Source organism: Mchenga conophoros, linkage group LG19 (assembly GCF_057382185.1).
Source record: "Mchenga conophoros isolate Kocher_MC1m ecotype Shallow Benthic linkage group LG19, M_conophoros_male_GT1.1, whole genome shotgun sequence".
NCBI classification, from domain to species: Eukaryota; Metazoa; Chordata; class Actinopteri; order Cichliformes; family Cichlidae; genus Mchenga; species Mchenga conophoros.
In genome coordinates this window covers 12628559-12656099 of record NC_140544.1, presented here as the reverse complement: position 1 = coordinate 12656099, position 27541 = coordinate 12628559, and the positions used below count along the sequence as shown (strand labels likewise).

The following is a 27541-nucleotide window of genomic DNA, read 5'->3' as shown; positions in this document are numbered from 1 at the left end:
GCCCTTCACTCCTCCACCTACTTCCTCCAACTCTTTGGGGGAAGACCGAGGCATTTCTCAGCCACAGGTTACAAATCATAACACATCAGAAAAAGGATTTTGCAGGGAGTCACGTAGCAAAATTCAGCCGCCAAAACAATAAAAAGAAATGAGAAAAAAATAGGAAGAAAGTTTTTGGGTAGCTTAAAAAATGAAGGATGAGCAGTGCTCCTTTCTTCAAAGTCACGCTCCAACCTCCGGTTTGTGGAGAAGTTCATAATGAACCAAAGCACACCTCAGAGACCAAAAATGACTTTAAAGTCATCTCACATCAGCCACGCAGAGAGAATCAAGAAGTCCTTTGGAGAAAAATAATCATAAACCACATGGTTTATGCTATACACACACTGTTGTGATTTGGTTGACCTTTGACCCAAACACAAGGAAAGAGGAAACCAAAGAAACAGACTCAGAGCCAAAATTATGGTTTCAGATTTTAAATATAAACATTTTGCAATGTCATTCTGCAAATAATGAAAAACAGAAGTGTTTATTGCAACACTTTAGATTTCAGGAATGTTTCAGTTGAAGCGTTGCAATAAAGTAAGTGCACGAATACGAGCCGAGTGAGAAAAAAAAATCCCCTTCAGCATGACTAGACAGGGCTGGAAACCATCTAACCCACGACACGGTTACTTAACTTGACCTCATTCTTCTTCTTTATTTTCTTTGTTTTTATTAACCACTACATATATCTATAACATTTTTTTAACATCTATCCATCTCAAGCTGTTTCATTATATGGCTATGAGGATTAAAACCACTTTGATTACAGCAGCTGACAGACTGTTTTGGTTTGGTTTGTTCTGAGACTGCAAATTCTTTGAACGCTCCAGGAAATCTCTAAATTCTTCTTCCACCGCAATGCACACCAGTCACGTAAGGTCACACGGTTGTGGCCTAGTTACCTCAACGTGAGGATGACTGTATACTATGGCATGCTCTGCCAGACGGCTTCATCCCTATTGGCTGACACTACTCACACCACATCCATGCGTGTTCTGTATACTTGTAATGTTACATAAGCTGCTGTCTGACCTGCAGTAACCTCACAGAAAGGGAAACACGGTGACATCACCATGTTATGGAGTAGCATGTGTGAAAGTCAATGTTTTGGGTCAAACAGTTTGTGTCTGTGGCTGAATATAAGCTAAAGATACATACTGTATATAAACAAGCAACGAGTTTGGAGTGTCGCTGCAGGTTCATGTGCAGGGAAACTCCCACCAGTGATTTTTCTTGCAGTGAATTAGAAAAGCCCCTCTGCCCTCTTCCTTCCTGTTATGTACACACACAGTAAATGCTGTTGGAGTTACACGGCCACCCGCAGCACCAGCATGCATTCTGGATTTTATAACTACATTTTTAAATTTTACATCAGCAAAAAAAATGAAGAACGTTTAAGGACTCCTCTGTAGCTTCATCAAAAAGCCCCCACCCCAGAACAAGACTCGTGACTGTCATTGCTTAAATGTGCAGAGGCATCGTGTTCTGAAGTGGCAGCAGCACAAACATGACCAATCATTTCCTTGTGCATGTGTCAACCCACCTGCTCAGCTTCAATTGGCTCAGAACATATCACCAGATAGAAGACCCAAAAAAAGCCCCTGTAGGAAAAACAGGAAGAAAGAAAAAACAAACTAAAACCAAGCATGAGCTGCAAAAAACACAATGAGCTCATGAGTCTGAGCAGAAGCTTTTAATGAGTGAAAAAGAAACAGTAATACAGCAGATAGAGAAACAAATGTTTGATTGACAGCTTAAAATATACACTTCATAAGGACAGCGTAAAGAGGACACATGACGAGTAGTTTAAGATCGCAATGTTCATCTTTATAAGTTATATAATAATAAAAATAATATATTTATATATAAATAATATAGTTTCATATTATAAAATATCAGTAGCATATAGATAGTAAGTCATCTATATTCATCTTTATATTACTATATGTTATATATACTATGTGCTGTAATGCTATAGGACACTGAAAGTGCACGCCCTGGTGCTGCATTATGAGTCTCTGAGCTTCCACAGCTGGTTTACAGGGGGGGGGGGGGTTGTATTAATGTATTAATGCTTTTTGGCTCCTCAAAGTGCACTCGCTGGTGCAGCAAAGAGTCTGAGAGCTTCCACAGCCCAGAGAACTTTTCACCTGTGCACCAATCCCTCACAGCTAACCGGCAAGTGGAATAAAATCAACAACGGGATCGAGGCCGTAGCCAGATACAGTTACAGTAACACTAATCAGTGAGCTGGGGTTCAGCTTTGGCAAGTATAATGCAAAACAGGAGGGTTCGAATCCACTAAACAGCTACCCTGAGGTACCCCTGAGCAAGGTACCGTCCCTACACGCTGCTCCCCGGGCGCCCAGTGGCTGCCCACTGCTTCAGAGACGAATTATTATTATTATTATTATTATTATCATCATCATTAAGTAATGCTTAAAATAAAAGGTCACACATGACTTAGAGTTTAGCACCTCAAGTCTCCAGCATCCAGTCACATAAGTGTCATTCTGTCACTCATTACCACCACTGTGCTGTCATTAACTGTGCCAAAGTACGAACAAAGAGAAACTGAAGATGAGTCCAGAGGAAGTGTCCACACTCCCACTGCATCTACACTTACTGTGTAGATGCAGTGGGAAACTACAGAAAGCATCCACTCACAGGTGGAGATTAACCTTTTCATGCACACTCTACTTCAAAGTGAAAAAAGGGGAAAGATCATCGTTTCAGATCTGTTCTTTCTACACAATTTCTGGCTTTGCTGCTTCTTTCTTCCCGACGATGTAAAGTCCTCTGGTTTGCCCACAGCGGCATCTCCTGCCAATGAAAACAGAGCAGCAGTTATGAACACGCCAGATGAGGACACAGCATGTCATTGTATGATTTATATACGGGGAGAAGATTACCTGAGATTTTCATTTCTGCAGCACAGGATGATGCATGCAAGCGCTATCACTATCACTATGACAATGACAATGACAAGGATGATCCAGTGATGAGAGTTCCCTGAGAAGGAAAACAGATTTAATAATATTTAATATTGCATTAAAGGCCAAATAAATTATTCACAGCTAATAAAAACAGTCACGTTCTCAGAGTTTATTACCTCTCTTAAATAGCCTGAATGGGACGTCACACAGCATGCAACACTGTTATTTAAAGATGATGTCATAAATAAATAGAGCGGGTAAAAAGTACTAGTGTAACAAAGTTTGATCTCTCCACTGTAACTGGTGTTACAGATATGTGTTATCTAATAATGAGGCCCTTTCCTGTATTTGTTCATCACGTGTGAAAACATGCAGACGCTGCCAAACATTCCTGTGATTTAATCACGTTTCATTTCAGTTTCGTCTCTTTTAGTGACACACAGACACAGTGACATAAATACTGACTGTTTTTTTCACCTTGGTCTCCGGGCAAAGCTACGGGAGGGCAGACGGCTGCAAAAGAACACGAGAAATTCATATTTTACTTCAAAATTGATGAAAACAAAAACCAGACACAATGTGAGGACGGGGCAGCGATACTCACTGGTGCAGTTGGCCGTGTAGTCGAGAGGTTTCCCCTACGGAAAACAAAAAGAGACAGTTATTAGGATGAAGTACTGCTGACAGGATTGTTTTCCCTGCATATTTATTTTGTGATTAGCAGATTTGCAGAGTAAACTCAATCTCTCTTGAGCAAACAGCACTATTCACACTACAACACGTCCGATAACACAGGCAAGTTTTTTCCCTCCAGTGTGGAATAAAGTTTTTTCTCATATTTGGAGGGTTGTACCTTGGAGTTGACGTGTCCTTCACAGAAAAGGTTTTCGATGCAAGCTCTGACAGTGAGAGCGTTGAAGCTGCGACTTATCACCACAGCAATTTGATCGAGGTGGTTGGCGAGGACGTATTTCTAAAGTCAGCAAATGAAAACAAATAAAAATGATCAGCCTGTCATGCGACAAAATCCCGAATAAATACAAATTACATGGAACCCTTTAAAGTTTATGATATATATAAGAGAACATATATGTGAGAGGTCACTCACGGAGATGTTAAACCACGAGAACTCAGGCTTCTGCACATCCTTGTCAGAAAACTCGGTCTGGAGGGCGTACGTGGTCGTGCCACCATCATGGGAGACGGTGCACTTCACTGGCTGCCCGCTCAAAGCCTGCACGAACACACCTAGGAACAGAAAGATGAGGTTTCTTTATTCTGACCAATTACAGTGAGCTTTATAAATAAATGCAAACGTTATTAAGCATGTTGTACATTTAAATATAACCGTCGAGGCAAAGAGTGTGCTCAGGTGAGACAGTTACATGCAACTGATTTATATCAAATAAAGAAACACTATGCAGGGCGCATGTTTTTGCATAATCCATACAACAGTGTACTGAGTGCAGTTTGCATAAAGTTTGGAAGTTTATATTTGTGGTCTGAGGCCAGAGTTATTGTTATGAAGCTGTTTTTTTTAGCTGATGCCAAAGACGAGCTCTCTGCTGAGCTTAAATAACAACAATTAACAGATTAACTACATCCTGTGGAGATGAATGACCCATTTTTAAACCTGAGTGAATCAGTTTTAGTTTACTTTTAGCTTTGGTCAGCTTACAGTGTGTTAGTCATTCTGATCCTTGTGAGTCCCTTCTTTGTGTATTTGTCAGGCGTGTTAACATTTGTAAACATTGTCTCGTGTGGGAGGAGGGGCAGCTGATAAAAATGCTACGCAGTCGCATAAAAAAAGGTCACTTGGTCACTAGAGCAGTAATAACTCAGAGTGTTTGGGGAAACCTGCACTCTGTACAAAGCTCAATTTCTTTAAAATCTTTTTTTTAAATCACTGACAAAGTCAAATATCCGGATGTTCAAGTTTTGGAACAGAAAGGTGGGCCCGCAGGGGAGTGTCATGTCTAGGAAATGATGTAATATGGCCTGATCTTGTGACTCGTCTGGCTCGTGTTGGTTTTCTGTTGTCAAACAAGCACACACACACACATACACACGTGAGTGAGTGAGTGAGTGAGTGAGTGAGTGAGTGAGTGTGTGTGTGTGTGTGTGTGTGTGTGAGTGAGTGAGTGTGTGTGTGTAGACCTTTAGACCAACCTGAACCAAACTGTAAAAATCTGAACGAAACCTCCTCTGCTACACTAAACTAAACTTCCTCTAAAGAAAAACAGATAATCGTCAGTTTAGGACGCGGCGATGAATCCAGCCACAGACACGTGGAAATAACTGCAGTGCAGATTACACAACAGGAAACATGTTAGTGTTACCTTCCCGAGGTTGTTAGTAAAACAAGATCGGATCACTGCTCGAGTAAATTTAAGTAAAGACAGTGAAAGCTGTCGAAGGCTGACTGGATACCGAGTGACGCAATCTCACCCTCGGCGTGCTCCTCTCACAATCACACGGACATTCACCACATAAAAATACTTTCCCCTTCGTCATAAAGAGCACACACGCTCTGCTTCCAGGAAGCTTTTTTAAAAGTTCTTTAACAAAACTCACTCAGCAGCAGCGCAGCGCTCAGCCTCCACCCTCCAGCCATCGCTCTGGTGACTAAATGCTCAACTTCCTGAGCTCCTGTCTTTGTTCTCACACGGTCTTCTCTACCAAAACTCCCCCTCAAAAAAACGCTCAATGCCACGCCTTCAAAATAAAATGTGCTGAGAGTTATATGATTTAAAACACATGAAAGGGAAGACTCACTGCAAACTAACACATACTGATCTCTGATCAGCTTCATCCTCTACTCAGATGGGGATGCACTCATTCACAGCTCAAAGGGAGTCACTGAAAGGTTAGACGAGCATAAAAATGATGTGAATCACATGGAAACACATTCACTTAAATCTTTTAATAAGTTCTGCTGAAGGTCGACTCAACGAGCCCAAGGCCTGTTACCTTTAGTGATCATGATTGATTAGATCTTTGCCAGCATAATAAGGATTGTTTGGCAGCTCTCACTGGAACCACTGATACTCAGACCAATGAGTATTGGTCAATGTGTGGCGTCATCGGTCTTCCACACTGGAGAGTTTCACATGATCATGGATTGCGAGGGTCGCGACCATAAAAAGCACCTGCTTCAAAAATGTGCAGCAGCCCACATGGACGAGCCAAATGCAGTCTCAGGAAGAGTTTTAAAGATTGAGCTCTTTGGCATCAATGACGCGTGGTATGTTTGGACGAGTTAAGATTCGGTTTTCAAAGCTAAGAACACTGAACCAGCTGTCGAGCATCAGAAGCTGTTCTTCTGCAGTGGTGCTGGCACACTACACAAAGTGGACGCAATAAAGAAAGAGGAGCAGGACTACCTTCAAGGGGCGATCGTGGCTCAAGAGTTGGGAGTTCGCCTTGTAATCGCAAGGTTGCCGGTTCGAGCCCCGGCTTGGACAGTCTCGGTCGTTGTGTCCTTGGGCAAGACACTTCACCCGTTGCCTACTGGTGGTGGTCAGAGGGCCCGGTGGCGCCAGTGTCCAGCAGCCTCGCCTCTGTCAGTGCGCCCCAGGGTGGCTGTGGCTACAATGTAGCTTGCCATCACCAGTGTGTGAATGTGTGTGTGAATGGGTGGATGACTGGATATGTAAAGCGCTTTGGGGTCCTTAGGGACTAGTAAAGCGTTATATAAATACAGGCCATTTACCATTTACCTTCAAATTGTCTGAGACAGTTGAAACTTGGACATGATGGGGTTTTCCAACAGGACACATTAAACCTGGTTTTGGAATAAATAAAAAAGGCTAACGCTAAAGCCACGACCTTATTTAAAATCTGAAGTCGGGTCCGTGCCAGGAAACGAACCAATTTTAATTTAGACTCCACCTTTTCTGCGGAGACTAGTGGTTAAATATCCAACCAGAATTATGCCAGAAGCACCAGTTTAGCTCACCGGGATGAGCAGGCCTTTGTTGCATGTCTTCCCCTCACCCTCCCTCCACTTTCCTGTCAGACTTCACTGTTACTATCTAATAAACGAGAAAAAAGCCCCCCCAAAAAAAGCACTTTGCCAGAAGCATGTTAATGGATACTAAAAAGCATCTGGTCAAGATACAACTTGTTAAGTTACATTTAACCATATATTAAAGGTGTGTATGTCTACACTTGAGTCTATTGAAACCTAATGTTGTTAAAGGCTGTACAATCATTTCACCAATCAGTTCAAAGAAATTATTAAAACTCACAAATTATCATGACATTCATTGACATTACATCCATGCTGAATGTAAACTCTTGACCGTCTCCATTACCATCACCAAAACACCCAATCAAGGATTTTTCCTTTGGAGATGGCACACTGACCGTGCACTCAGCCACAGTTTTTTCTGATGTCACCTGTCATCAGTAAAGTCTTTAAATCTTAGTATATTTCTAATTATTCAAAAATATATGTGACTTGATTCAGATGTGCTGGACTGAGTTAAAGATGAGCTTTAAGGTTTGTAAACAGTCAAAACTTTGAAGTGGGAGTTTGATTATTGATGTTGCTGCTAAACCTGTTGAGCAACCACTCATACTGAGCCAGCAAAAAGTGCCTGCTTTATCATTCCCCCCAGTAGCCTTTTAATAACATATTTTACAGTTAATGTCTTTAATGTGTGATTTTATTTTGAAAAAAACAAAACAGGAAGGATTCTGAAAAAAAAAAGTCATATTAATGACCTGATGCAACCGCTGCGTAGGGTGGCGAAATCATTCGCTCGTGATGACGAAACGTGACGACTTCACCCAGACTGCTTTATTTTGAAAGTATGTAAACAAATGAAAGCACCATTAAACAAGTTTTATCAGCAGCTGATATTTACAGACCCTGTGTAACCATCAGTTTCACTGCATGGCAATAAATTATGTTTAGTTATGTTTAATCTCCAGTAATCTTTCTACATTAACCACACAGGTGCACAGTGCTGATAGGGAGTAGGTGAGGATAGTTTTGTTTGTTTGTTTATTTTTAACACTGTATGTTCAAATAAAATAAATGTCATTACAAAATATAAAGCATTCAAAGTCATCTTTTTTAATTCATGAAAAGGGTGATGTAATGTGAACACACTGACCCATTTTCAGCCTTTTCAGCCATGTTCACTTAAATCATTCCTGAATAAAGTCAAGTCAAGTTTTCAGGGAGGAAGCTGGTGAAGCAGGAAGGGAACAGTGAAGTGTTTGTGAACTGTTTGGTACAGAAGAAGGGTCTTCCGTTAGAAATATGTGTGTCAAGTATAAAAGGAGTCAACATAATAGAGCAAAACAAGACTAACTGGTTGTGCGCACCTTGGGAGTAATAACTGCAATCAAATATTTACTGATAACTGTCAGTGAGTCTTTCACATCACTGTGGAGGAAATTTGATTCACTGTTCTTTGCAGGATTGTTTTAACTCAGGTCCACTGGAGGGGTTTCCAGCATGAACGACCTTTTTAAGGTCATAAACAGGCCTTAAACATACTGTGAGACCTGTGTCCTTAAAAATGTCTACATTGGATTTTTTTTTTTTTAAAGTGTGAGGTTGAAATTTGGAAAAAGGTCAACTGGACGTCTCCCAGATGGCCACAGCTCACCCCACAGTACTAGGCTGAACGCATGACCGAAGCACATTGGTGAGTCGGGCTGTGGAGAGCACCTGAGCAGAGATGTTTAAAGGATGTTGGATTATACAGTGCAGGTCTAATTGGACTGTTCAGAAATGCCAGGAGAGACTCCTGTCTACAGGAGAGCTGCTGGATCCACAGCCAGGCTGCTGATGTGCTCATTTCTAATCTCGTCCATCCCGGTTTCTCCCAAAGAAAATCATCTTCAGCTCGGCCTCCTGTCTCCAAACCAAACTCCACAGCAGGTCTCACTGCCATCTTGTAAACTCTCCTTTTCACACCTGATGCTATCCTTCTGTCATGCATTACCTCTGACAATCGTCTCCACCTGCTCCACCCATCCTGCACTGTCTGTTGCTTTGGATGGTTGACACCAGATACTGAAACTATTCTACTTTCAATACTTCAGCTTAGGGCTGGGCGATATATCGAGTTTTTTAAAAATATCGATATATTTTCATACGAGATATAAGATGTGACAATATCGTTTATATCGATATAGTCTTTGTTACGTTATAATTATACTTGTGGAGCCGCAGGTTTGCCTCTCTTTCGTCCACTTTTGTCTCTACGCAACTTTACTCGGCCTCCCCTCCCCCATAGCTTTACCTGCAGGCAATGACAAGATGAAAGAGGAAAATCTCCGTTAGCGAGTTACCTCGGATCGCCCCGTGCGTGGGGCTGGACGGTGTCAACGTGTTAGCGAGCTAACCGCGCTAACGAGCTAACCGCGCTAACGACATGCAGCCAGGAGGGCTGCACGGCCTAAAATCCTTTCATTTTCTCAAAAATCGACAGTGCGCCTTATGTATGAATTCTGGTTGTGCTTACTGACCGCGAACCGATTTTATGTGGTACACAGCGCTCGGCAATCTGTCAAAAAATGTTTTAATATGACTTTGCTAAGCTACGGAGCTGCACCGCTTGATGGAGCCGCCTCGCGGAGTGATACGTACTGTGCTTCAACATAATATTACCGTACTGTGTGTGTATAAGGACCACAAATGGCACCTGTTCAGAGACGTGGTGCAGCTGTGAAATCTGTCTCTTTGTTATTACGCTCAGCGTCTATTAGTTTACATTTTGACCATAGCTGGACGATTTTTTGTTTTTATGGGCCTAAGGATTTTTTTTTTTTTGATTTTTTTTAGGAAGGGTGTATATAATGACAGGTGTTGGATTGGCCAATTGGTCATGATCGACTCTGGCCTGGACCAATTACAGCCGAGGAGGCCGAATGCACCCGCCCCCTTGTTTAGCAATCACGTGATTTTCGCGCATTGCATGCCGGGAACTCGTGGCAAAACAATCCAAGTACCGCATCAAATGCAAGCATTTGCAGCACCGCAAAACGTTCATTCTCCGGTTCCAATAAATTCTTGTTTTTTCTTTGCCGCACAAAAAAGGAATGTACAAAACAAAAGGAGAACAATGCCGGTCCGTACAAAGACAGACTCGACGAAAAGACAAAGAAAAGATACGAGGAAAAAATCAAAGGTGTGAAAGGGTCAGACCCTTACGAGCACACAGAGTGGACAAAGGACGTTAGCATGCTGCCCAACTTTCACCACGCTCAGATTTATAATTACACGGTTCTTGGAGTGAGTGCATACACTCATGAAGTTTAGTAACTTCAGGTCACTGCAACAAGCCCAGGTACAGTTTACCGACGGATGGGTACAGGACCTTGAAATGCACTGAGTAGAACGAAAGACCATCGTATGAACAAAGGTAAGTTTACCAGTCTCACAAATTGTCATCATAAATACACATTCGTTAACCGTTTATTAATATAACCTTTGAGCTCAACGGTAATTAATTAGTAGTGGAAATAATTTCTGGTTCATTACAGAAATGTAGCAGTGACAATAATATTGTATGCTGTAATCGCACTGGACAATTAGTGATACAAAACAACTGTTTTATCCTGTGAATAAAAGTATATGTTTTTGTCAATGTACCATGGTAATAACAGAAGTGAAACGCAATATTGTGTCAGGACAATTCACTATTTATGCACAATAAACAAAGGAGCATAGCACGACAATTTCTGTTCAGCGCCAGACTTGCTTGTAACCTATATCACCAGTTATGTTAAGAAAAATGACGTATTAACTACTACAAAACTCTGACCTTTGTGGGAATGCTTGGAGCAGACTAACATGTGAGCTGGAGTGTTCTGGGACGTTATATTTGGTATATCCAGACCATCCGTCGGCTCTTACTTCGGAAACATGGCTTAAAACATTTCTCTTCAACGACGTAATCCGATTGAAAAAAAAAACGATCGGCTTCCCGTGGCTGTCATGCGACCGGCTGTTGCAGTTAATAATACAACAGCTTCTTGCCATTTTTTGTGTTTCTTTTTATCGCTGTGTAACTGAGTTCAATTGAAAGCCTGCACGCGCTAGTACCTCTTGCCACAAGTTCCCAGAATCCTTTGCGGTTTTACCCCTGAATGATGTCACATTTTCAATCTTTATCCTGGTGGGCAGGTCTCTAGTCAAAATGCCCGGGCCGATTTTTTGTCCCAGTCCAGCCTTGATTTTGACTGCACAATTGTGAGCTTTTCGTTATGCACAAAAACAACATTGTTTTCTTTTATTTATGGACCATGATTATTTAATAAATGCTGATAATTTATTTTTGAGTAATTTCTTCATGTACATCTACGCTGTATGTAAAGAAAAGTGCCCGTGTGACATCTGGGACACAGTGTGACTAAGAACTCTTTTTGTTCTTAACTTATGGCTTTAAAAAAAAAAATCGAGATATATATCTTATATCGCCATCCAGCTAAAAAATATCGAGATATGAATTTTGGGTAATATCGCCCAGCCCTACTTCAGCTCAATGTGTCTTCTCCTTTCTGCCTGCCGTCCACTCTCAGCAGAGATCAATGTTTTCTGTGAACATGAGAGCCCACGGTGACTCATACCTGGCCTCATCTCTCAGGCCGTCCATTGTTAATAATAATTACTGTTATAATTATTATCATCACAGTAGAAAAAGCAGTATTACACCCACTTTAACAAAACAATTTCCAAAATATGGGATATTTGATGCATGACGTAACTTATAGTTAAACAGCTTTCAAAATGTATTTAAAAGAAGAAAATAAAAAAATCGGCTGTATGTTCTTGTATGTTCCACACGATGGCGCACTGAGACAGCTTCTTTTACCCAGGCGACGGCTGGAGCTCTTTGAGAAGTGGACCACACAATAAGTAAACGAATAAAAGACGTAAATACACGACCCATATTTCGACCTTTGGCTCGACGAAGCAGTGAAATAACCGAGATCCGTCTGTAATCCTATGCGCATGCGTCTCCAAATGCAGAAAAAACATGAGGATTTGGCGCCACCTTCTGAGTTTTGCTAGTTAAATGTACACATTTATCTTAAGGAAAAAGAAACTTACAATTACAAGCTACAAGTATTTAAATATTTTTAAATAAGAGGGTTGACTCATTGAAATAAGCCGATCTGTGAGCGCGCAGTCTCAGAAACAACAAATGTTACCTGTGAGGCTCACCACCCCCTCCTTCTTGGACGCTGACAGATGTCGTCTCAGGACTCCGACAAGCAACAGCATCAAACTCTCCTGAGCGGTCATGATCATAAACTTTATTTTTAGTCATTCAATTTTTTAATTAAAATTTTAGATTTGTGCAGATTTGCCTCACGCCACTGTGCGAACAAAGGTATTTCTATTACGATGTCTACAAACAATTTGTGATTATTTTATTATTTCTTTTATCTATAAATAAAAAAATATACATGCAAAAGCAAGCAGAGTTTTATGAGCTCTGAATTAGACAAATCAGTCCAAAAAAAAAGAACGAGAGAAAAGAAAACAGGCAGCAAATCCCCACAGTGGAGAAGACATGACATAAAAATAATATTAAACATTTAGATTTCAGAATAAAACGTGACACACACTGATAATTGGATTTTTATTGAAAACCAATGAATTAAATTAAATGAATATATTAACAAATGCTAAAATAACACTGGGATCCATCCCTGGGAAAAATATAGTAAACTGGTGGAGTGAACATAATTTAACATATGGTGATGGAGCGCCGCGTAACACCTGCATCCTCTCACACTGCTTGTTTTTTATAACTCTTTTCAGGTCATCTTCACCGATGGTGAAGTCTCACCGAGGGTCAAATATTTAAGGATGAGGAGGAAAGGCGAACAGAGGCACTGCATATAGTCCTAAATGATGAGGCTGACACGTGTGGACATTAAATTCCCTTACATGAAATGTGTGCTTTCGAACACGGATGAATGCAGAGTGCAAAAATAGATTTTGCAATACAAAAAAAAAAAAAAAAAGATTGTCACTTTGTTCTTATTACACAAACACTCTCTGACCAACACATACACACTGTTTTTTTAAAGCTTTTGGTGCCCAACAAAAGGCCGAAGCACGCAGGTAGTAACCTCACCAGTGAGTTTCCCTCAAATCCAGTTACAGTGCTCCATGTTCAGGTATATAAAACACTCACCAGCACCCTCTGTGACCTCACTATGACACAAACAGCACTCGGCTCACTTTGCACACATATACACTGCACATTCACACAAACACGTGGTGTACACAAGCACAAACACAACAGTAAACAGACACAGGAGTGACACACAGACTGCAACGCACATTAACTGACTGCATGTTTTTCTTTTTAAAAAAAGGAATAAATGGTTTGTATTGCTTTGGCCTGTTCTGTGAGCAGCCTGCTCGTGTCGCCTTCCTCCTCCGGTCACGCAACTACGCATGCATCAGAGAGAAGACGACAGCAGGGAGGCGGTGGGGAACATGGCGGATGTCACAGTGTCCGTTTCGTCACTGCAGTGTTCGGACACGTTTACCACCGGGATCCTCGTTTTCCTGGTTTTCCCTTCTTGGCCCGAGGCTTCACGTTAGAACCCCCACGTGTCTTTTTGTGCCGTGAAGTCCGACTCCTCTTGGTCCCATTTGCCGGGGGACAGGCACTCTTCAGTGCTGAAGTCCTGAGGGTTCACCCCAATGTCCAGGACCTGGGGGTTAGTGCGAGACTCAGCGAGTCTGTAGCGACAAAGGGGAAGAAAAAAAAAAGAAAAGACATTTTATTAGCGGCTTTGGTAAAACTATAGACTGTACATAAAAGATGGACATGGCTTCCATCTGAAGCTCTAAAGATGACTGGGGTGCAGGGCAGAATCGCTGAGATGGAGTCGGCAACGTCTGGAGGAAGCTCAAAGGAGAGATGTTTCTCCTCTGTGCTGATAGGACCCAGTTGAGCTTGCTCGGGGTCTAATTGGGCTTCCTGGACTATTTTTGAGGTTCCACACAACTGGGAGGAGTTCCCCGCAGAGATCGCATCCGGTTTGGGAATGTCTAAGGAAGCAGTGCTTTCAAGTTCCCAGAAGGAACTTGAAAGCACTGCTGAAGAAAAGGACATCTGGAACACTTCAAAGGATAATGTCCATCTTTTGTATACAGTCTATAAAATCTGATTTTCTGTTTGCAATGTTTACAGATCTTTGATAATGGTCAGTACAGCGTGCACAAAAAACAGGAACATAAAAATGGACATCACATTTTTAATGAAAATGATTAGAAAATAATAACAATGTGGCCAGATGTGGAAATGAAACAAATCCCGTATTTAAACAACCATAACAATCTAACACGAGCTCCTCTGATCATAAACAGAAGGGCTTTTTTTTACTTCGTATGAACGTGCCACTCTCCGTCTCTGTGTTAAAGCTGACGAATGTGAGGCAAACACTCAAACATCTGTGATGACGGCGTGGACAAAGTAGAGGAAACATCAGGATCTGTGGCAGAAACGTCCCTCATACTTTTTTAAACAGTGAAATGGTAAAAGAGTGAAGGCTTCCTCCTCACTGTGCTCTAAAGTTAGTCGACTGGCTACCGTTCTGTGCTATGTTAATGGTTCCTGTCATGAAACATGATGCGGAGACACGTGGGGTGGTTGATCACGGCTACCCGCACAGATGAGCAGGCTTAAACAGTGAGGTTGACGACAGGACGATGAGGTCACAACATCCAGTGACATGATATTATTACCTGAGTAGGATTCAAAGCTATCCAGACTGCGGCTGAGGGTGCAAAGAAAACATCACAAGTCAGGCAACAAACTCTCCTAAAAGGCCTAATTATAAAGCAACTGGACTGATCCAGCCAGCAGAGGGCAGTGCAGAATCTCAAATCCCAACAACAGTCAGCTGACAACAGAGACAGTGGACAGGCTGGTGACAAATTAAAGGAAAGCTCTGAAAGCTTGTTGTGGCTCTGTTACTCTGTGTGAGGGCATCTTGGCAGCTTTGTTTAGAACCACCGAGCTCACCTTCAGCCTAGCAGGAAACACTGCTGTGCTGATGGGAGGCTGACAACACAGCGACATGAAATGCAAGTGAAAGCCACATGACGGCCTCGATCGGTTCAACAGATTTTGGAACGACACGTCCATCACTGCCCTCGAGCACCGACGAGGGGTGCTGCATCCCTTCAGTAGAACTCTGAGACTCTTTCAGACGCGCTTTTAAAAACCATCACTGTGGGAAATGTTACCGAGTCTGAATGCATGCTCTCACTTTAAGAGTGAGCGGGTTTCTGAGCTCAGTAAAAAGCACGATTATTTAGGAGCATGAGAAAAAAGAAATGAAACAAAAAGTTCAAGCATTGCTTGTTACTTTATGAACTGTGAAACATCCTGCAGTTTCACAACACTGTATACTTTGGCTCATTCTGGGGATCAAAATCGGGCCTTTAAGGGAACAATCCAGCAAACCATAGGGCATAAATTTAGCACTTATAGCAGTACTTCTGTCAGCTTTACACCCTTCTTACTGACATCACCTATGGCCATCTAAAAGATAAACTATTAAATAACAGGAAGGTTCCAAAAGAGTCATACGGATGCGTTTCTTTTATTTAAGACAGCAAAATGTCTTTAAAATGCAGAAAACCTTGACTTATCCTCTGAGATGAACCTCACTGACAGTGAAGATAGGGGAACAACTCAAAGGTGCTTTTTTTTTTTTAAAATTAAAAATGTTTACCAGAAAATACTTTGACTAATCGACATCAGGGAGACTAATATTTTTAACTACTGTCTAACAAAGTTTATTGATAACACTTTCCTGAAACAGTTCAAATGTCCTGGATCACAAACAACAAGTTTATTTAACGCATTAAGAAACTCTTAATTTGTGCCTGTGTGCAAAACAGCTACATATGGTGCGTGTGCTGCTCGCCCCTAATAATGAGTTACAGACCCTCTGACCACTAATCTCTGCTGCTGCCGTTTCTTTAATCTGAAATAATACCGAGCTGTTTCTTAATCAGACAGAACAGTGATTAAAAAGTCACATTTACTGTGCTGTAAACAATCCATTAATCTGGAGCTTATTTCACTCCTCGTGCTAAACTGTAAACTGTAAATAACTTCATTACTCAGTGACATCCTCATTCACAGACTCATAAATTGCCTCTAATTTTTTCACTCTCTCGCTCTGACCCCTCATCAACCAGCACAATCAGCTCCTCCTGACAGACAAAGAAGTCGACCTTTCCCTCGGGGAATCCGAACTTCCAGTTAGCGGATGCATCTCTGCTGATGCTGGGAGCATCCTCGTTAATCACAGAGAGGGCAGCTAATGGTGCTAGGGTGTAATTACAGTGTGTGCAGACAAATAATCATCTGATAACGGGGCTAAAATGGCCTCTTAGTGCTTGATTACAGAGACTGAGCCGCCCATTCGCCCGCCACTAAATGAAAAGTGAGAGGATGTGAGGCCCACTGCAGAATTAAGAGGGAATGAAAAGCGGAGCCAAAGGAAATAAACGCAGTCGTAAAAAGCTGAACGAGTCTTTATGGCAGTAAAATGAAAAGCTGTAAACATTTGCAGAGTGCAAACTTGACAGCAGACCACCGCCGCTTATCAGAGAGGCCTGCCGATGGAGCCCAAATTGAAGCATCGGTCACAGCGGCCTCCAGCTCCACTCTGACCAGTTTGTTGATGGTACAGACAGAAGTTAAGCAGAGACAACCGACTTCCCAGTCAACCTTGAACCTGAAGACCTCGTGTTTCCTGTGCTTCATATTCAAGTTCCTAGTTTGATGTACAGTCATGAAAACATTCAGTTTCAACAAACAGCCTTAAACTAAACAAACTTTCTCCACATTTGTGTTTCGAGGCAGTTTTCCAAGTACAAATTATCCTTTCATTTTCATTCCTTCCAAAGAGCTTTTGTTTTTTATAGCAGTTAACTATTTTTGTCCTGCATCCACTTTTTTAAATTTCGTTTTTGGTTTATTTGAACTATAAAAGCCTCGCTCGGTATGCACTCAGACGTCTGCTCTGTTGAAAGTGTCATGTGTAAATGTTCCTGTGGTCCAACTTAGTAAGATATCAGAGTTAGATTAACAGCTGTGAGGGCAAAAAGACTTTCCTATACTGCAAATAACATCTTCACTGGGCTTGGGATATAAATACCAAGCAATCCGTCTTCTTTTCCCCCCTCGTAGGAAATCGGTGTGTGGCAATCAAAGCCTAGAAAGGCAGCATGACTCAGGGAGGGTGTCAGCTGAGTCAGGGCCTGTAAACTGAGCCGGGGTGAGTCAAGTGGAGGGAGAGGCAGTGTTTACTACAAGTGCAGCCCAAACTACAGACTCCTGATCCCAAAACAGCAGCTCATTAGAGCCTGAGCTTCAGGGAAAACCCAAATTAACTCATCTCCTCACCTTGAGAAAGCCTCGTCCAGACCGTCCTCCAACTCCTGCCACACAGAAAAAACACACACACACACACACACCGGTTAAATTCAGAGTTTTTGTCTTATGAGGTGATAACAGTCCTTACTTATTATACATGAACATGCACAAAGTCTCCTCTATGCTCTCAGGAGGTTGAGTTATGCTGTTTGCAGCCCCACACCCTCGCCAGTTATGTGATAAGGGCCGTTCTGTTCAATAGGCTATTGTGTGCTTCATCACGGCAGCGGCTCGGCTGTAGAATACACTCCTTTGAATACAACAGGTACAGTACATCACTCGGACGCTTAATCACCATTTCCAGCACGGCAGTCTTCTTATCAAGCTGAAACAGCTGAAACGTACTGACCAGCCCTTCTCTCGTCTTACCCATACAGTATTGTTGTTCTCTGTTGCGTGATTATGCACCGTAAAGGGATCCGACTGGGTCTGCTTTGTTCCTGAGTGGGTCAGCGCCGCGTTTGCTCCCTCAGCCAAATCCAAAAGTTTCCCCGTGGCGACCTCTGAAAATCAAAACAAAGTTCGTAACATTAATTTACTCCTAAAAACCACACGGGCACCTGTGATGGTCAACAAACACGAAGAAGCAGGAAGTCAAGTGGCTAAAGTGGGCACATGAGATTTTCCTCATGTTCGAGGCCGAGGGCTGGATTGATCTCTGTAAAAGTTTGTGCTGAAGGTCGACAATGGGCAGCGACGAACACAATCATATCCAAATAAACTAAAAAGCACAGAAGCAAATTAAAAGACGAGACTCTCGTCCAACACAGGAGGCGGTTGGAACTCAAACACAGCTGATGCTGAACAGATTACATGCGGTCAAAGTTTCAAATCAACATGCTCAGCCTTAAAAATAGTTTGTTATGATGTCATAGAGCGATCCATCTGTCCATCTCCCACTTATCCGAAGATGTTACAAAGATCTCAGGATCATTGAACTCTCTCCCTGCTAGTCCAGAGTGAGAATCGCACCTTTTTCATACAGAACCATGACAACCTGACGAATCGCCACCTTATCATAGCGGCGATGTTTGTGCATTCCTGGTTCCTGGTGTGATCCTGGCAGCAAGAGCTCCTGTTAGGGTCTCCCATGCCAAACTGGTCCCAGGCGTCACAAAGGGACCCTCAGTCTTGGACAGTAGCTTCTTGAGCCATAGAGACATGGTCATCTCAGTCTCTGTGAGCACAGAAGCCCCACCCCTTTCTGTTTCTGAGGGGCAACCAATCAGAAGACAGTTGATTTAAAGTAAAGGCCATAACAGCTTGTTTGTCGGGGGCCTGTGTAGCAGCTCAGTATGAAATAAAAGCTAGTTTAAAATGTGAATCATGCAAAGAATGAAAATATGGAGCTGGAAAAAGGCAGAACAGCCCCACACTTCTCGTTATCAAGCTTCTAATGCATCTCATCAATTCAGCCATATGTGGCACGTCACTTAGTGATAAGTGAGCACGCAGTAACCCCACGCCTGACTACGGCGGCACTGCTGAACTGTAATGGGATTGGCTCGTAATGGCCCTGCCTGATGATTAATGTGTGTCAATAATGTGTGTCAACACTAATTTCAGTCGAGTCTTTAGGCTAATGTCACCCTCTGAGAACAGTAAAACCACAGTAACTCTTCTAATGGTGGGATATAAATACTCTTCAGTCCTTAGCTGACCTTTTTACTAGATTTTATGCTCCTTAAGGGAAAATGGTCCCGTATAACTGAGTCAGCATGCAATAAGATTTTCATGCAGTCTGTCCTGTGTGTCAACAGAAGGCATTCAGACCTTCTGCTGTTATGAAAAAGGCAATACTGTGAGACAGACCTTCACGGGGAGGGGAAGGACTCATCTGATGATTAATGCTGCTCACTTAAAAGCTTATTTATTACTATAGTGAAAGACAGGGTCTGTGAACAAACAAGGTAGAACTAATTCATCAATCAATTACCTGAAAGGTGATTAACAAGCAAACTTTTTTTAAAGTGGATAAATATTTAAGATGATACCAAAAGTTTTTTGTTTCTTTTGATTTTAAACTGACAGTCGTCTTTTTGACGTCTAAGGTTTTATAGATCAGGATACAACAACAAAAAAATCATCTATTCTTCGATGAACAACAGCGTTGCAGTAAGGCTGAGGTCTGGATTTCGTCTGGGCCACTGCAGCACCTCCATTCTTTTCTTTTTCAGCTAATCTGCAGATTTGCTGCTGTGTTTGGGATCACTGTCCTGTTGCATAACACAATTTGGATCAAGCACATCTAACTCTGGAATACTTTAAAGTTCACGAGAGAGAAGAAGCTTTCTCCCAGTAATCCTTCCAAACAAGCTATACTTTGTAACTGTGCTGTCATGAACTTTAAACCTTAAGCGCTAACTGAGGCCTGCAGAGTCTAAGATGGAGTGATCTGGGGGTTTTGTTGGCTCTTAGTCTTTTTGCATTGTTTGACCTTGGGGTGACTTTGCTGTGGTATCCACTCCTGGGAAGATTGGCAGCTTCCTGAATGTTCTCCGCTTGTGAATAATCGTTGTCACTGCAGAATGATGGACTTGAAATTGTTTGAAAGTGTAACACTTCGCAGCAAAACCTGCTTATTTAAGACCACTGTTGATGTTTTTCCTCCTTGGCATTACGTTCCCACACCTGAAAGCTTCCAATCGGCCTTTTATAGATGTGCTCACACTTGCAGATGATCAATTAATCGAGTACATTTGACAAGCAGCACCTGGCTGCTGCTTACCCTCTTAATTCCTACAGAAGCAGTGAGAGTTGACTTTTTCCACACTGCTTCTTGCATTTTAACTTAGTTTGACTAAAATACATGTTTTATTGTTCAGTTCCATACTTTTAGGACCAGATTAATTTGTATTACACCTTGATACGTCAAGCCCTGGAATAAGCATGTACTGACTGCACATGCTTGTTTAATGCTGCCTATCTCTTAATCACAGCTGTTTTACTTCCTGTTGAAATAAAGACTAAAGTTTTTAATTTGCTGCTTCATATCGTGTCACAGAACTATGCATAAACACTTGAGTGCTGAAACTTTTAACCAAGAAAATGATCATCATCTCCTCCATCAGATTAAATTATAAGGAAACTAAGCTCTACTTTTAACCTTGTGAAGAGGAAGAGACTGAGAGGCTGATTCATCTCCTGCAGGCAAAATCCCCCAACAATCAGGTTATGGCAGGACGTGGCATTTACAGGCCTGGCGCTGGGAGAAAGTCGAGGGTATCGTGTGTCACGAATAAAGCTGACTCACCTCCGACAACGCCACTGATCCCGAGAGTCTCTGACACGCTGCTAGTGCATCAGCCACACAGTGAAGAGCAGATAAATGTAAGAGCTCTGCTGTCCCTGATCACTGCTTCAGGGCTGGCAGCGAAAACTCCAGAGCACCGAGCTTTACTCTGCTGTGAAATTATGCTAATTTGCCTCACAGAAACGCAGTCCACTGGCAGCTAAATGACCCACCAGAGGGTCAGTAGGATAATGTTAGTCCAAAAAAAAAGCCTCTCTGCTTGCAAAATCTCTGCTTTGTTGAGTCTTCTCACAGAGGATCATCTTTAAAGCCCGTGTTGACCATGAAGCGCTGCACGTGTAGCACTGCAGAGCCAAATAAAGCATCAGAACACATTTAGGGAGCTGCGCTTCTCTGACGGGAGGCCTGCTGGCTGAGCAGAGGAGCACAAAGCTGATGTTTTTAAGACTTTCCTGTAAAAAAATGGCCACTCCAAACAAATATCGAAAGGATCGGGTCGGGACAGGGAAAGGCATGCGCAAACACAACATGCACAAAAATAAAGCATCGTATAACAACATGATGCTTTTCGTGTAATTTATTCCCTGGATGTGGACATGTATGGGATTAATAATGCCTTCAGGTCGTCTGGCTCAGCGGATGTTTAGGGTCTGATCGAACAATGGGGGCAATAGAAATGTGAAATTCTTTCATGCTTTCTAAACAAACAGGGCTGTAATTGTGCTTCCAGAGTCAGGCGGAATAACAGCATGATAGCAGTCCTTTGTTTTCATAAAAATGTCAGGGGAATCGCTGAACCAAGATTCAGTTTAATGCATCCACAATGACTGCAGTGTGGCTTTTATGTGTTCAAATTAACCAGATCATCAGCAGCACCATTATCACCGCATGTAACTGCCTTAAACAGTCACCTACTGTTAACTTTTGTGATGTTAGTGAGAAATGGTAACCAATGAAAAGCAGACTGTCATCAGCTGACCTGCAGCCTCCATGTAGGCCAACCTTTGACAAGTGGCTGAACACTCTTCCGTCCCTTGAGGCTACGATCGCTGCGACACGGAGAGAGAGAGACAGAGAGAAAGAGGAAGAGAGAAAAAGATGTGATGATGGGCGACGTGACTCACCTCCTCCCTTCAGGCTGCCCTGGCTGGCCGAGCTGTCCGACTGAGAGCTGCTGGCTCCTTCCCCATCTGAGCTCGACTTTACTCGTTTCTCTTTCTCTGAACAGAAACACAGAGCAGGACAACAAAAAGGAAAAGAAAGAAAATGAAAACAGTGCAGTCAGTGAGGACAATCTGTGATTCAGGAAGTTCTAACCACAGGGCCAGAGTGGTTGTGCTGCAAAGAACAGTTTGCCTTCATGCAGCTCAGATGTGGTTAAAAGTTTCACTCAACAAGCATACAATCAGTGTTAAATGTTCACAAATTCTATATTCATTATGTGCAAAGTGAAATATCCCAGGGCGTCTTTTGCTTCAATTTTGATGATTATCGACATGCTCCATGAGGACAGTAAGACACAGAAGGTCACTGCTGAAGAGCCTGAAAGCTGTATTGAAGAATATTAAGCAGCAAGCGCAACAGGAAAAGGTGCAAAAACAACAGAGACGACCGCAGACTTTAAATGGTTGTAAAGAACAGTTGAAGAAATTTTGAGAGCATCACACAAGCAGACTCAGGCTGGCGTCACAGCATCAAGAGCAACAACGCACAGTTGTTTTCAGGAAGCTACAACCACATCATTCCCAACATCACCAATCCTAAACCAGACATTACATCAGAAGTGTTTGGTTTAAAAAAAAAATAAACATGATGGTTTCTCTGTGGCTCTAAATCCTCTTTTCAGATAAAAGATGCAGTTTGGAAACTGAGGTCCTGCAGTCTGGAGGATGAGGCTCAGAAGCCAAAGTCAACACAGCGTGACCCGGGAGGTTTTAGAAAGCGTCACGCTTCCGTCTGCAGACAAGCTCTCTGGAGATGCAGATTTCTTTTCCCATCAGTAGAGGAAATTTGCAGTAGTACCAAATGTGTCCGGCCTACCAACTTGTCTGACCTGAGCCCCACAGAGAATCTATGAGAAACCTCGAGGAGCAACAACTTTCAACAAAGCGTATAAATGAGCATATTTTTCAGACATTTGATATTTCAGTGTTGAAAATCATGTTTGGTTGATCTTCTCAGAATCAGAGACACTAGATTTGTGATTTTCATTGGCTATAAGCAATGATCAGCAAAAAAAAGCTTGAAAGATTTCATTCAAAGCTTAATTAATGAATCTTTTCAAAACTTCTGCTGCTGTACGTTATACAATCCCCCCCCAAAAAAGGAGCGAAATCTTTGAACATGTTAAGACTATTACTGAAATCATCTGCCAGCTACAGCAGGGTTTGTAACCGTAGCCTTTAAACAGGGAGCGCCTGGGTCTGTGTTTGGCCCGGGCGTTCCGCTGAAAAGTTTCTCCATGCAGAGCAACAGCTCCCTGCGACTTCCTGCACAACATTTCTGTTAATCTCAGTCCAGCAGAGCAGTTTCAGGCCCTGTATTATTCACACATGTCAGAGCCACAACTTCAAACTGCATGCAGAGTTAACTGAGGACAGAAAACACTTCCTTTAGGCAAACCCTGGGTGCACTGGGTGCATGTCTGTGACGCCATGTCTCAGACACATCTTTGTCCCACTCTTTGCACGGCTTTAAGTCACACCAGAAGCATTTTAGCAGTACAGGATCTTTTAGTGTTTCATTTCCTGCCCTCCTCAAGTGCTCTGTACAGCTCGAAGCAGAAAACCTCTGTGGGGCTTTTAATGTGGACCCGAGTAGATCTGATCGGCTCCAGGATAGCTCCTGAACAGAATCAAGGACTTTCAAGTAATTTATTAGGCTTACAGAGCTGTACTGGACACAGAGTTTGACCTGAAACAAAAGGAACAGAGACGCGACTAAATAAATCCTGGTCGATGATCTATGCGGGGGGACTGGAGATGATGGTTGTCCTGCAGCCCCAGAAGAGCCAATCAACGGTCAAAGCAGGAAACATGTTAGTAGCTGTTTGACTGGCACGTTTCTGCATTTGCAAACGGAAACATGGCTGCAGAGTGGCAAAGCTCGCTTCTAGAGGGACTCTGAAGGTACTGCTGTGCAACAGTAGTGGTACAGATATCACACTTTGTGGCAAACTGTGGTTTTACACATAACAACAACAAAAGCCATATAAATATTTACAGACATCAGAGGGTAATTAGTCAGTAATCTGCCTGAGCTGTGTCACATACGACCACATATTTCACCAGTTCTTTGAGGGCGCTGCTGCAGCTTGCACAAGCGCATGTTGCAACTCCTCTCTGGCATGCCATTTAATGAGCAACATGAAATCTCTCGCTTCCACTGATACGCCTTTGAGCTGCATCCTTTGTTCACTCCTATGGCCTATATGTGGAGGAACAAGAGAGGATCCACCAACCCGAGCAAAGCACAGCGGCTCACAGAAATCTCTTTCCCACAACATCACATTACAGAACCGTACACGCAGCTACAAGCTCAAACTGATCTCACACGCTTTGAGTTTCACAAGTGTTTTTGAATTGTGTTAAAATATTTTAAAACTTGCTGTTTAAGCATGAATCATCAGAATTACACAACTACATGTGAAATCCGTCTGTGCAGAGACGGAAAGTACTCGTGTGCAGTTTGAGAAATCTTTCAATGAGCCCAGTGTCGTCACACGAGCGCTAGCATCACTCCCTGATTTTCACACCTCCGTTTATTTGGGGCCAATCACAGCGATTGATTAAGTTAAGAAAGCCAAAATATTTTTTTTGCCACTTGTTAAGCAATTCTGTCCAAAGTTTCAGTTCACAGTCTCTCCTGCTCTTTTACCTTACATGTGTATTCATGTCATACATGAGGAAAGGTGTGCATTTTCTATTCACAGATTCGTGATTGACCGCGCAGCCCATGACCACTTCTCTTCAGCCCACTGTAATCTGGTTTTCTTCCATTTAAGTGTCCGTCCTGGTTTTTGTTTGGAGTTTCTCTGCCAAAAACACTGATGCCCGCTTTCATTTATTTCGTGGATTTTCTGTTTTCGGGGCAGACTGCGTTGAGTTTTCAGTCTTGCAGCTTTGATGTGTTTCATAAAAACAGCCGTTTGTTAAGAAATATTTGTGAGTCATATCTGTGATTTGTGCATTTTCTACAGTTTCCCAAAAAAAAGAAAAGAAAAAAAGGAAGCTGAAGGAGAATCCTCGAGGTTTATCGATTCCACCGTTTTTGTGGGTCGGCAAAACATCCATAAGGCTCGATAAAATTTTTAGTTCAGTCCAATTTGATTAAATTGGTCAGAAAAAAACTAATAAAATTATCACGTTGTGAAATTTACCAAAAACAACTGCAGCTTTGAAGTTTTAAAAATGCAAAAAAAGAGAATAAAGTTCATTAATAAGAGGATTTACTTGGTCTTTTTCATGTTGTTATACAGCATTTTTACATTTCTATATACAAGCTTGTTTATTTTTTAATAATTTTTCTGCCCTTTTAAACTTATTGAGCCATTTTATATCTGTATGTTTTATTTTATTGAGTTATTCCACTTTGTTTATAGGCTGTGTTTAATGTTTTGGTTGTTATAAATCAAACTTTCAGCATGAATAAAGTTCTACAGCTCGTCTTAAAAATAGATTATAGAGCTTTATTCCCGCCTCACTGCTTGAGATGAAATGTCGCTTTCTGCTTTTCTAACCACAACTTTCTTATACGCACCGTCATTCTTGGTGCAGTGAAAATAACATTTCCCATGAGCCCGGGTCGCTTGGTAATGGCAGCCTTAGAAAAATTTCCCAGGGCACCCGTTTTTTTCTCTCCTGCAGATCCTCACGTGTGCACTTTTCAGTCGGCTGCTAAACATGGAGCCAACTCACAGATACGGCAGTTCAAAGCTTGCTGTAGTGTTTGCAGTGAATATTCTATGAAGGCAGATTTATGAGCAGAGATGGGATCTGTAATATACAGAGGAATGTGGGTCAGGAATGTGCAGAACCACGGTGGGTGGTGGTGGTGGTGGAGAGCTTGTAAGAAACAAGCAAACCACACAGACATGCGGTGGATATCTCCCTTCCTGCCCTCGTCCCCGGGGTCTTGCAACTTTAATGAAAACAGACTCCAAAGGATTTTTTTTTTCCTTCTCCCCATCTCTCTTTCTTCTTCCCTGTCACAAGAGAGCACCACGGCTTCTTTATAAAAAAATATATATATATTCCCCTCCATAACCCCACAGAACAGATAACAACTCGTTCAATTAAGCGACTTCGCCCACATTAAAAATTCGAGGTGAAAAGTATAGAGCGAGGGAAGGAGAAGGATGGGGCGAGTGAGGCTGTACTAAATTGTACTCTTTAATATTCGACTCAGAAATACAAAAAAAGACAAACGAAGAGGCGTGAGGCGAGGAGTCCGTGGCCTTGATTTTGATGGGGGGAAAATAAAATAATCCCTCGTCAAAATGGAAATGTGGCCACAGTGGAATCTCCACAGTAAGAGCAGAGGAAGCTGTGGAAATGTTGCAGGAAAGAAAGAGGCGGCTGGATTTTCAAACAGAGCAAGCGTGCGTCTCGAAAGGACTGAATAAATAAGCACGCCGTCGCTTGAGACGGGATCAATGACACTGACACTGAATCTGTCAGGAGGCTGAGCTCCCGCCGACACACACACACACACACACACACACACACACACACACACAATCATTTTCCTTTCTCTCTCACACACTCGCCATCCAAACACCCCTCCCTACCCTGCCTTTCATGCTTTCTTGCCCCTCTCTTCTCCTCATCCCCATCCCCCTCAGTCGCTCTTCTCCACTCCTTCGGAAAAGAACCAAAAACAGAAGAAGCGATGGATTTGGATGGAGAGGGAATAGAAAACAACTAAACTGTGCATGCACGGGGAAGGCAGGTGTAAGACAAGACGACAAAGGATAATCACAAAATTCAAAGAGCACTCACAGGGCGATACAAACGTAAAGATTAGAGAAAATGGTTGAGGGGGTGCCGATGCAGAAACTGATATTATGTAGCAAGAATTGCTCATTTACGCTGGAGTCATACGTGCAGAAAATTACATGCATGTTTCTGCTGAGCTGCAGAAACACCGGCCTCACACAGCTCTCTGATTGGCTGCCGCCTCCACGGTTCCTTTGACACTCACACCAACTGTTCAACTGGGTTTTAGAGAGGCTCAACACAACTCAACAAAAATATAAATATACTTTGTTAGCTTCCAGCTAAATTTCTGTTTTCTTAATTAGTTTTGGTGGAATTTCTCAGCTTTGATGGCAGGTTTGTTGATGGAGAGTCGCAGGCAGCTTAGAAAATTGATGGATGGTTTTATTAATACCTAAAGGTTTATACATTTTTTTCTGTATTAAATGTGTACCGTTTGTGTATTTTCCCCACTGCCATCTTCCCAAGCTCAATCTTTCTGTGTTTTTATTTTTTACATTCAGAGTCAGGTCCATAAATATTTAACTTTGGTAATATTGCCTGTGTTCTCCACCACAGTGTATTTTAAATCAGACGGTCCAGATGTGGTTGAAGTGCAGACTTTCAGCTTTGATTCAAGAGGTTTAATAAAAACATGCAATGAACCGTTTAGAATTAGGGATTTTAACTGGACAAAGTTTTTAAAAAGAAACACGTTTGAACTCAATGACTTACTGAAATCTAGAACTCGTATTCATCACCAAATGCTGTGTTTCCTCCCTTGAGCCCCTCTGCATTTACATTCATGAAGGCATTTCCTGAATGTAGACTTTGACAATGATGTGCTTTCCTCTTCGAGGGTGTTCTTGACTTGGTTAGATGCTG

The 27541-nt window shown here is 42.2% G+C and overlaps 2 protein-coding genes across 6 annotated transcripts in view; both read right to left on the bottom strand.

Annotated features, from left to right (window-relative positions):
* Positions 1 to 1723: 1723 nt before the first annotated feature.
* On the bottom strand, positions 1724 to 5649 carry LOC146551851 (uncharacterized). Of its 2 annotated transcripts, none has more exons than XM_085257254.1 (7): positions 5556 to 5649; positions 4090 to 4229; positions 3835 to 3954; positions 3586 to 3619; positions 3447 to 3494; positions 2958 to 3057; positions 1724 to 2868 (listed from the first exon to the last, which is right to left on the bottom strand). In XM_085257254.1, exons 1-7 carry the CDS (start codon positions 5593 to 5595, stop codon positions 2793 to 2795), a joined length of 558 nt encoding a protein of 185 aa, XP_085113380.1. In that variant the 5' UTR covers positions 5596 to 5649; the 3' UTR covers positions 1724 to 2792. The 2 variants fall into 2 exon arrangements, with proteins under 2 accessions (XP_085113380.1, XP_085113381.1); XM_085257255.1 differs by having other exon boundaries at positions 3459 to 3494.
* A 6651-nt stretch (positions 5650 to 12300) lies between these two features.
* Positions 12301 to 27541, bottom strand: part of ldlrap1b (low density lipoprotein receptor adaptor protein 1b) — a 47524-nt gene continuing 32283 nt past the window's right edge. The window contains exons 6-10 of one of the 4 annotated variants that reach the window (XM_085257104.1): positions 21806 to 21901; positions 17837 to 17931; positions 17399 to 17433; positions 14719 to 14750; positions 12301 to 13710 (exon numbers count right to left, since the gene is read on the bottom strand). In XM_085257104.1, the coding sequence (XP_085113230.1) occupies positions 13664 to 13710; positions 14719 to 14750; positions 17399 to 17433; positions 17837 to 17931; positions 21806 to 21901 (305 nt within the window). In that variant the 3' untranslated portion in view covers positions 12301 to 13663. Of the gene's footprint in view, positions 13711 to 14718; positions 14751 to 17398; positions 17434 to 17797; positions 17932 to 21805; positions 21902 to 27541 lie in introns of all 4 variants that reach the window. The other 3 variants (XM_085257103.1, XM_085257102.1, XM_085257101.1) reach the window with 3 other exon arrangements.

Coding starts and splice junctions, on each gene's coding strand:
- LOC146551851 (XM_085257254.1), bottom strand. CDS start 5,595: ATGGCTGGAGGGTGGAGGCTGAGCGCTGCGCTGCTGCTGA. Junction 3,955..4,089: donor TCTCGTGGTTTAACATCTCC/GTGAGTGACCTC, acceptor TGCTGACTTTAG/AAATACGTCCTCGCCAACCA. Junction 3,058..3,446: donor AGACCAAGGTGAAAAAAACA/GTCAGTATTTAT, acceptor TTTCCTTCTCAG/GGAACTCTCATCACTGGATC.